This window comes from Camellia sinensis, chromosome 5, assembly GCF_055761805.1.
Source record: "Camellia sinensis isolate YWXY chromosome 5, ASM5576180v1, whole genome shotgun sequence".
Taxonomy (NCBI): Eukaryota; Viridiplantae; Streptophyta; class Magnoliopsida; order Ericales; family Theaceae; genus Camellia; species Camellia sinensis.
This window is the reverse complement of record NC_138965.1, coordinates 199,004,743-199,015,673: the sequence shown is the minus strand read 5'-3', so window position 1 is coordinate 199,015,673 and position 10,931 is coordinate 199,004,743. Positions and strand designations below refer to the sequence as shown.

At 38.2% G+C, this 10,931-nt stretch overlaps 1 protein-coding gene across 1 annotated transcript; it reads right to left on the bottom strand.

Annotated features, from left to right (window-relative positions):
- Window positions 1-1,146: 1,146 nt before the first annotated feature.
- On the bottom strand, window positions 1,147-1,593 carry LOC114284083 (uncharacterized). Its single transcript, XM_028226951.2, has one exon. The coding sequence runs from the start codon at window positions 1,591-1,593 to the stop codon at window positions 1,147-1,149; it is 447 nt and encodes a 148-aa protein (XP_028082752.2).
- Between the last annotated feature and the right edge of the window lie 9,338 nt (window positions 1,594-10,931).

The window sequence follows — 10,931 nt, the reverse complement described above, 5'->3', positions numbered from 1 at the left end:
ACCATGTCATTGACGTATACCTCAAGGTTTTGTCGGATTTGACTACGGAACATTTTCGTAACCAGCCGTTGATACGTTGCTCCAGCATTTTTAAGACTGAAGGACATTACTTTGTAACAGAACAACCTGATTAGTGTGATAAAAGAGGTTTTCTCCTAATCATCCGGATGCATCGCAATCTGATGATATCCCCGATACGCATCTAGAAAACTCATTCTTTCGTGTCCAGAGGTTGCATCCACAAGTTGGTCATTTTTTGGTAGAGGAAAGCTATCCTTGGGGCATGCTTTGTTTAGGTCGGTGAAATCTACACATACCCTCCATTTGCCCTTTTTTTTTCTTGACGACCATAGTGTTGGACAACCAATCCAGATATTGAACTTCCCGAATAGCATTGGCCTCAAGTGACTTAGCTATCTCCTCCTTGATGACGTCGATGTACTGAGGCATGGACCCTCTATTCTTCTTTATTACCGGTCGTGAGTCCGAACTCACAAGTAACTTGTGGCTTGTCACCCTTGGGTCGATGCCCTCTATTTCATAAGGTGTCCAGGCCAATATGTCCCTATATTGAAGTAAGAAATCCACTAGATATCTTTTTTCTTGGAGGGCGAGATTTTTACCTATGAGGAAGAACCTGTCTTCATCTTCGGGATCGATTGGTATTTTATCAAGTTCTTTGGCACTCTTAGCTCCAATCTCTGTTTCGGCTTCCTCTCCTATCCCTAAATCATTCATCTGTACTTTCGGTGCTTGAGTTGAAGAGACAGCCATACATTGTTTTGCCATCGTTTGGTCCCCCCGAATGGTCCTGAAAATGTTAGCCTCTAAGAAGCACAAAACCTAGTGGAAGGTAGATGGAACCGCTTCCATTTGGTGGAGCCAAGTCCTACCCATTATAGCATTATAAAGAGAGGGTACGTTCACCACCTGAAATTCGACTTGATGAACTGTTTCTCCAGTCTTGACTGGTAGGAAGATTTATCCCAAAGCAAACACCGGGCTTGAGTTGAAGCCATAGAGTGGGGGTTCCACACTGAGTAGGGCTTCATGAGACAATCCTAATTTTTTGAAAAGTCCATAGTACATGATTTCAGCCGAACTACCTTGATCGATCAACATCCTTTTGACAACGAATTCCCCAATTTATAATGTTACTACAAATACGTCATTATAAGGATGATGGATCCATGTCAGATCCTCATCAGAGAAGGAAATCTTTGCTGATGAGCAAATCCTTTTTGCAGCCACCTCTGAGAGGGACATAATTTCTCTTCGGAATGTCGGTGCTGCTTCCCGACCTATGCGCCTTTTCGTTGGAACCGAATAAATCATATTAATAGTTACCGTGGGTTGTGTTTCTCCAGTTTTGTCCCTAATATTATCCTTTCGATCTATGGATGAGTCAACATAAGATCGTAGGTGTTCGCTCTGCACCAATTCCTCCACGAATTGCTTTAGCGCTTTGCAATCCTCTGTGAGATGTCCATGGTCCTTATGGTAAGAACAACACAGTCTACAATTGCGAAGTGACGGATCACCGAGCATCCGAGGCGGCCAAGAGAAGTAGGGTTCGTTTTGGATTTTTGACATCAAGCGATATATTGGCTCATTAAAGGTGGTGATAATCGCTTGGAAGGCTTCATTTCGTATTTTTGGCTAGTCGGTGATTGCATTGGATTTCTGTCACGACCCAAACCCGCCCCTAAGGGTTTAGCATCGTAACCGACCAGTAATTCGTGATTACCAAAGGTCTGCTTAACAGTAATGACGATAATACAGTATAACGGGGCTGGCAGAAGCCAATCAATAATAAAAAGATGTCCAATGAGCTGTGAAAACCTGAATGGAAAAAAAAACTTCCATGCACATAGCTATAGACATATACCAAAAATACATGTACATTGTAGCATACGAGTTAGGGACATAACCCTTTTAAACATAACTGTACATCAAAAGTCTTAAACATTCATTACACTTAACAAAAGGGGTGGATAGAAACACCCAAAAGCCTTGACTCGTGCAAGTGCTGAACCTCGAAGTGAGGCACAATGGCTGGCTCAACAAAACAGGAGCTTAAGTCGGCGCATCTAGCTTTGGTCCGGTGCCTGGCCACCTACATATATATATATATAAGTTGTGAGCTAAAGCCCAGTGAATAACAAATGTGTAAAGAGGTTGAGAATGATGTCCTTTAATTTTGAAAACAGTCAATTAGCATTGGAATGTTTTCAGTCAATACCATTTGTCAATCAATATTCAATTCAATCAATGCGATCTATCATGTTCACTTAGGTCATACGTGGTACATCCAATATCAACAATACACTAGGTCGTAAAAGACCGAACAATCAATTGATGGCCATCGCACAATAACAATAGTTCCAAGATTTGGAACTGACAGAGATTTCTGTAAGAATAATGATATCAATAATCAATAACAATCACAATACGCTATGGATGCCACGAATACAATTCAAAATAGGATCATCATTCAATCGGTAAGAAATATCATTTCGTAAAGCAATATGATTTATCAATCTGAAAATAAATACGATTGAACATATCTTTGCAACATTGTTACTCACAAATTACTGGGCTATAGGCAGGCTAATCAGCGTCCTTGGGTGCCAAGCCTACATAGTTACAGAATGAACGCACACTAAATTACACACTCGGAATTAATAACTTAGCCCCTTATTTGCTTTGGTGTGGTTCTATATCAATATCCTCAATAAGATGTCTTAAACATGGCCTAGGAATGCCTAGGATGAAAAGAGGATGCAAAAATGTACTTAAAAACATTTTTCAAAACTCGCTGAAAATAGGGGTCTCGCTCGAGCATGGATTCCTTCGCTCGAGTGGACATGCAGAATGTGCCTGGTCACTCGAGCGTAGACTCCTTCGCTCGAGCGATCTGCAAAAATGTGAAAAGTATTGGTTACTGAAAATCTCCACTCGATGCCTACTCGAGCGTGAGACACAGTTCTTCGCTCGAGCGTAAGTCTTGTCACTCGAGCATGCTTCTGCACACGCAAAAACCTGAGAGCTTGCAATTTACGCTCAAGCCAGCATTCTATCGCTCGAGCGAAAGACTGAAAACAAAGGTGGTCACTCGAGCGTGGAATCCCTCGCTCAAGCGAGGAAGCCAAATTCTGGATTTTCCAGATTTGCTCCCAAAGCTCAAACCATGGATTTAATATGCCAAAACTCATCCTTTTGGGCCAATTCTCTGGAAAATACTTAGAAACTCATAACGCAACATGTTTTGAAGATCGTTTCATAAGATCATAGCCCAAAAGTGTGCCAATTGTACCAAATTCCAATGTAAACTTTATGAACAATGCAAGAACATAACATGCATGAAGTATTTTTATCTTGAGCTTCCCAAAATATGATCAGGTGCAATATGACTCAAAAACATGGTGAATTCTTGGATCACAACTAAAATATGAACATACATGTGTGAATTTCATGAAAACAACTCCAAAACTCCATGATATGGACATGCATGCATGAATTGATTATCAATTCTACTATTTAGGCTATTTCTTGAGTTTAGTCTCCAATTTTTTTCCCATGAACTATGCATGAAACAACTTAAATTCATAATTAAAAGGGTGAATTCCCACCATAAGTCTTGAATTTCCAAGTGTGGTAGCTCAATTTTGCAAGTCCTCTTCAATTCCTCTAAATTTCAAGCAAGACTCTTGTTGAATTCACTTTCCTTCCAACTCTCTTTCTCTCTCACGTTTTGTGCAAGAAGATGGAGCATGAATGGTGTGTCAAGATATATGAAATCAAACAAATGGCCTTGTAAAGGTCCACCAATGGCAAATGTGTAAATAACTGAAGCTAAAGTAATTTAACATGATTTATTCTAATCTAGTTGTTCTAAATCAAATTTCAATTAGACTTACCATAAAATTCCATAAATCCTAATTAGCATATAAATCAGGTCAATTTCTGAATCGGTCGCTGATAAGGCTTTCAATTCGCAAATCGAAATCAAAACATGAACAGATCGTTCCATATCAAACAGATAGAAATGCAATTAAAACAACGCACTCACATAAACAGTTTGAGATTTCATCTTAATCATTTACTTAGCATGCTTAATCATGAATTAATGCTAAACATAGGTCAGGGTTGTCACAATTTACATTGTACACAATTCGGTATGTCAAAGCATAACTTTTAGTCTTAAAGGACTTATTTATAAACTTCATCCCATTTCATAATTCTTTATCTAGCAAAACTAATTTCAAAGTAATTCATACAAAAATACCGTTACAAAGAGATTACTCACCTCGAGTAGGTTGGTGTCCTTACACAACATTTAAACCTACATATCGCATATACCAAACACATTGGAACACATTGTTCTAATCACATACTTTATCTTCTCATTCTAATTCTAATTCAATTATACATGTTGTTTCCTTACATATCAGTACCTTAATGAGTCATAACTCATGCTTAGAAACACTCAGAAGAAGACAGAAGCAAAGATGTAAACATAGAACAACATGTCAAAATATACTGAAAAGGCTTGGCCGCTCGAGCGGACAATGTGCAAAATGCGAACTCAATTATTTCAATTCTTCAATTTTATGCTCATATGAATTCTTAACATTAATTTACATCCAGAAACTCTCAATTAAACATGATTTGCTATAAATTTATACTATGCATGTCATGTTTATGAACCACTTTATTCAAATCCAACCATACAAACTCATGTAGGTGTCCTACTTCAATTTACATCATAAAACATTCTTAATCTTTCATGATTCTTTCTCAATTAAGCTTACTTTCAAGAAGATATGAATGTAGATGTCTTAAATTCAAGAATTTAAGAAATTCCTACCTTAACTTGTTGAATTATGAAGCTTTAAGCTTATTCTTCAATGTCTCCCTTAAGCTCTCTAAAAAAAAAAACCTCTCTTCCTCAAGTTGTGTAACGCCCTCAAAATAACAACATTAAACCCGTCAATAAAGATATGCATTGATATGTAAAAGTTCCACATTCTTCCATTTATCAGAGTTTTATAACAAAAGTAGTACATGTTAACAACAAAAGCAAATGCCCTATGGGCTTACAGCTTTCAAAGTTAACACTTGGTTACAACAAAAGAGTACTAACTCATTTACACATTAAGCCCTTGGCTTGAGTTTACATGTAATACATCAAAAAGTAAAATGACAAAAGTATGTCCGCCTCTAGCCTCCCAAGCTATGTCCTTGGAGGTGGCATGCTACCTGTACCTGAAAATGATATTCCCATAAAGGGTGAGCCACAGCCCAGTAGAAATACACTAAACCAACCATGAACAATGACTAAAAGATTAGCAATTGATAGATGGCCAACACTGATACATTCACATAAATCACATATTTATGTCATACGACTTATGAGTCCAAGTTACTTTTCATTTTCCCTTTTTCAACAGATAGGCATATAAGCTCTATCCACATTCTCAACAGATATGTATAAAAACTATATCCCACATTCACAGATAAGCATATAAGCTATATCCACATTTTCAACAGATATGTATAACAACAATATCCACATTCACAGATAAGCATATAAGCTATATCTTCACTTCTCTAGACAAGCATATGAGCTGTATCTACGGAGTTCATCCCCTATCTTCTCCCAACACTATCCGGTTTAGAGGTACATCCCCCATCTTCCCCTAAACCGCGGAGTACATCCCCCGTCTCCTCCTCTACACATAACGTATACAAACACATTGGTTCTATATACAATCACTCAATACATACAGTTAATGTATTCTATCAACCGTCAAATTCCATGACACATCCCATTGATTAGTTTCCGTTTGCCTAATCATCATGCATTGTCTACAACAATCACGACTATCCTCCACCGATAGCCCAAAGCAGTTATTTCTAAACAGAAAATAAATGCACAATGGATATTCAATCAACATTTCATTTCCTCATTTCTCACAATTAATTATCCCAATTAATCAAACAATGTAATTAGGTCATTATCTATAATTAACATTTCAACCCTTAGGTCCCATTTTCATCAATGATTCAACATTTATTCCATTTCTCTATGACAAACATGCTTCTAGGTTTATTATGAATAAAACCCCAACTTTTGTAAAATAACACAAAAGCCCCAAACTTTCACCAAATTACCAAACCAACCCCAACATCTCAAAATACTAAAATTTAAAGACAAAATCCATAGAGAGGAGTAGGATATCCCTACCTCGAAGTTTTAGCCAAAAAGGAGATGAAGACTCGAATATCAACGTGCTCCAAATCCAAACTTTTTCAGATTAAGTCAAAGCTCTCAACGCCCTCTATCTTTTTAACAAAGGCCCTAGGCTAGATTCACACTCTAGGGAGATCAAATCTTAGAGAGAGTGTAAGTTTAGAGAGAGAGAGAGAGTCTCGGATCTAGGGTTTGAAAGAAAAAGAAAGTGAAAAACTGATGTTCAAAAACGCTACTGTCCGCTGATATAAAACACGCTCGCTCGAGCGAAGCCTTTGTCGCTCGAGCGACCAGACACAGAAAACTCTCGCTCGAGCCAAGAAGTTCTCGTTTGAGCCAAAAACTCAGAAGTGCGCTCGAGCGAAAGAATGCTCGCTCGAGCTAACAACTCAAACCCTCAGGTCTGCAACCAGAAGCACGCTCGAGCGACAGACTTCTCGCTCGAGCGAAGAACAACCAGACCGCTCGAGCGAAGAAAACTCGCTCGAGCCAAGAAATGCAACTCTCAGGTCCAGAACCAGACGCAATCGCTCGCTCGAGCGAAGCCACTCTGGCTCGATCCACTAGACACGAACTCAACTCTCGCTCGAGCGACCAACTCCTCGCTCGAGCGAAGGTCCAAAAATCTGGACAGCAGCACTAGGCTCTCAAACACAACCAACCTGTAACAAACCTGCCCAACACATCCTATAACTCAATATACAAAGTAAAGAGGATGCAAACAAGATAATAAACAACTACCAACATCCACGGACACATGTCCGAATCACTGTACAACAAGGGTAAACCCGGGATCGCTATAAGTTGTATCTCGCTCTCTCTCTACAAAGCCTATTAATTCTCTCATATTTTGAGCTCAAGAATATGGGCTATTATATATATAGGCTCAATCAATTTATTTAATTAATCAAAGCTTAAGTTAAATAATTATAACTTCAGTTAATTGAATTTAATCTATTTAATTTGATCTGAATTAATTTTTTTATTTAAATTTTACAATAGACTCTAAATATTACACTAATCACAATAAAGTAATTAATTTCGGCTTCTATCGCCTTTATGGCCCTCAATTTACAACAATCCATTTCAAATTACTTCATTCCTTCCTAATTTCTAGGTTTTTCCAAAACTAGGTTCAAGCTTCAAAAATTGAGTTTGCCTTGCATTAATCCATGAAAACACTTCCATAAATTTGTAAACACTTAAGGAAATTCAAATACATAATTGTTCTCAAGGCTCTTGCACAAATCTCATGATTCTTTCATAAATGGGTTTCAAATGTTCATGCATGCAAAGATTAGTTTCAAACTCACAACAATGGCTTTCAGAACATGAGATTAGACTTCAAAACTCTTTAAATCAAGGATACATGTAAGAGTAAACTTTGAAAATCAACATAGATTACATATTCATGCTCACAAATGGTGATTCAACACACACATATATATACATATATCCATATATATATATACAAAACTTCCATATTCATCATCTTCAAGTTAGTTCATGCAATTACTCCCAAAATCCCTTTAATTCCATGGATTAGATGATACAAAATGCAAAGAAAAATACATACCAAGAGTTTAATTTTGGATTAGGAGATGAATCTCCATAGCTCTCTTCCTTTTCCACCCAAGCTTCTCTCTCTCTCCCTCTCTCCCTCTCTTTCTCTCACTACACTAAATTATACATACAAATCTGGTTACTCAGTACACCCACCAGATTGCTCAACACACACACCCACACAGATTTTTCTGCACACACCCAGATTCTCAGCACACCCACCAGAACATAATCTCCTACACTTAACATCATTAAATGTCAAATAGGATACTTTTACTTTTATTTTATTTTATTCGCTAATTAATTTGTCCAAGGCTTTAATTAATTCTTAATTTTTCTTTAAGTTAAATTAAATGATATTCACTCAAATTAAATTACTCATCAAATTATGATCTCAATTACACTAAATTTAATTATATAAGTGTGAATTAGGCTCTAATTGCCTATCTAATAATTTAATTTTAGCATGTTAAAATTTACGAATCAGACTGGTTTATTTCCCATTTTAACCTATCTGGTCTTAATAACACAATTCAATAAATCACATAACAATCAATAACACTTAACAATACATAATAACATAATTAAAATTAAGCACGTAATCAATATATAATTAATTTACTTAATTAAGGTGGTGGTTGTCACGCTTTGGTTCTTCAGCGCCTCTTATGTCATCTTCAATCTTACAATATTGTTCAACTCATCTCATCAAACTTCCCAAATCGGTCGAGGGCTTTTTTGTTAGTGATTACAGAAGTTTACTATCGGGTAGCAACCCTAACTTGAATGAGGCTACTGCCAGTTGCTCATTGCAGTTATCGATTTCATTATAAGCTGCCCAATACCTACTGGAATACTCCCGTACCCTTTCCGTATCTTCCTTCTTCATTGTGAGAAGCACATCCACTTCTTTCGGTGGCCGACTATTGGTAATAAAACGTAAGACGAACGCTTACTGCAGTTGTGCCCAATCGCTAATAGATCGAGCTTCCAATTTGTAGTACCATCACAATGCCATTTCACCTAAACTTGAGGAAAACATCCAACACATGATCGGGCCATTGTTGCTCCATAACGTCATGGCCTGCGTATAATGTTGGATGTGGCTAGTCGGATCCCCATTGCCATCATACAAGTTGAATTTTGGCGGGGTGAACCTTTTTGGTGGATCTGGGCTGTCTATTGTTTGATAGAAAGGAGACTCTAAATCATCTGCGAAGAGTTTTCGTCTAACGGGTTTTAGATGTCCTTTGGTCCGACTATCGAGCCAACTCCTTAGGTCATTCTCTGGGTTATCCGAAAAATCCCTTCGGGTGGCCTAACGTTTTTTCTACGTTCGGTCGGGGTTGCTACTGGCGGTCTGGCTTGCGACTTGATGGTGATTTGGTCACCTTTGTCGATCGGCGGTTCGAGCTTGTTTGGTAGGCTTTCTTCAGGTTGCGCATAGTTTTTCCTTGAGTGCTTCAACTTCCGCTATCAGTTGTTCAATAAGTTGGCCTTGTTAGTTTTCGAGACCTAGCAGAATTAGTGGCTCGGAGTTGGCGGGGGTAGTGTTGGGATCGTGGCCGAAATTTTCACTAGCCATATTCTCGATCGGCAAATTTTAGGAGTGTGTTGGTATTTCATCCAGAGTAGGATGGATACTTATCTTTTCTCGAATTTCCTACAGACGGTGCCAATTGTGGAAGGGGAAAATATTTTCTCCACAGGGAAAGCGAGATGAGTTGTTCCTTCTTTTACTTTGCAAAAGAGACAATTACCGAAACATCAATGATCTCCCTCGACCAAGGTTGGTTGGGGGGACCCTCCAATGATCAAATTAGAACCTTGATTAAACATGTCGTTTTTCTTCTGAAGAGAAGTATCTATTTCTTTCTTTTTGCTTACCTTTAAATGGTTTTCCTTCATCCTTTTATAGTGTGGATACTTGGTATTGTGACCGTTGGATTGTGGTACCGATCCAATGGTGTTTTATGTATGCAAAGACTGGTCGGGCAAGTAGGCAAGTGATTTTTATATGCCTTTGTTGGCTGCCCGGTGTTACAGATGGCCTAGATTCAGTTCGGGTTTTGCGCACTCATTCCTGATCGTTGGATTGATCTTATCGAATGCCCAGATTGTCAGAGTTGGTCGATTTTGTATCCTTTCTTTTGTTAGTTTTTATCTCTATCGTTGATTTCTATCTCATCTAAGGGTTTTCCTTCCTGTTTAAGGATCTCTTTTCTGAAAACGATTATGTCTAAATCTCCTATCACGTGACCTTCTTTGCTTTACAACTATACCTTCTAAGGGCTTAGGCCTAAACTTTTTCCTGGTTGGGTAAAAATGCCTTGGGGCCGCATCTTAACTTGCTTGGGCCTTGGGCTTAAATTTTTATCCTCCACGATATCAAATAGACCAAGATTTATTCAAGTATATCTACAAACACTTTTGTCTACAGGTACACAATAAAAGGTACAACAATGGTTAATTTTATTTTTTTTTTTAAAATGGTTTATTATTGGGACATTCTCTATAGTTAATCCTCTCAACTACATAATTTGACCCCTCAATTACAAAAGAAGAACCAAACAAAATGTAGAGGGGATACATGTAGTCAAAATGTACAATTTTATAATCACTACGCCAAAATTGGGCTTTAGCGGCGGTTTTTTACCGCCGTTAAAGGATGTAAAACCGCTGTTAAAGCCTTTAACGGCGGTAATTTAGGACCGCCGTTTATACTCGTGTCGGAAAAGGTACAATCGTCGTAAAATGGTAAATTACCGTTGTTAAAAGTCGACCAAAAACGGCAGTAATATAGGACCAAAAACAGCGGTTCTTTACCGCCGTAAATAGGTTCAAATTTTTAAAAAAGTAACTCTCTCTTCTTGCACCCCCTAGGTCTCAAACCCTTGGCCTCTAATCCACACATGCCAACCACTCCACCACAGCCACTCTATATGAAGTACATTTCCTAATAAATATTTAAACATTACTTTTGCTTTATTGTAGATGGTCATATTCAACCTCTGACCGTGCGTGGTCACCACTCGCCGGAGTTCCACCGGAGCTCTGCTGGCAAAGACCGCCATCATTAACGGCAGTAATGACAGGGCTTTAGTAGCGGTTT

Excerpts from the sequence above, each read along its gene's own strand:
- LOC114284083 (XM_028226951.2), bottom strand. The coding sequence starts at position 1,593 with ATGTCAAAAATCCAAAACGAACCCTACTTCTCTTGGCCGCCTCGGATG.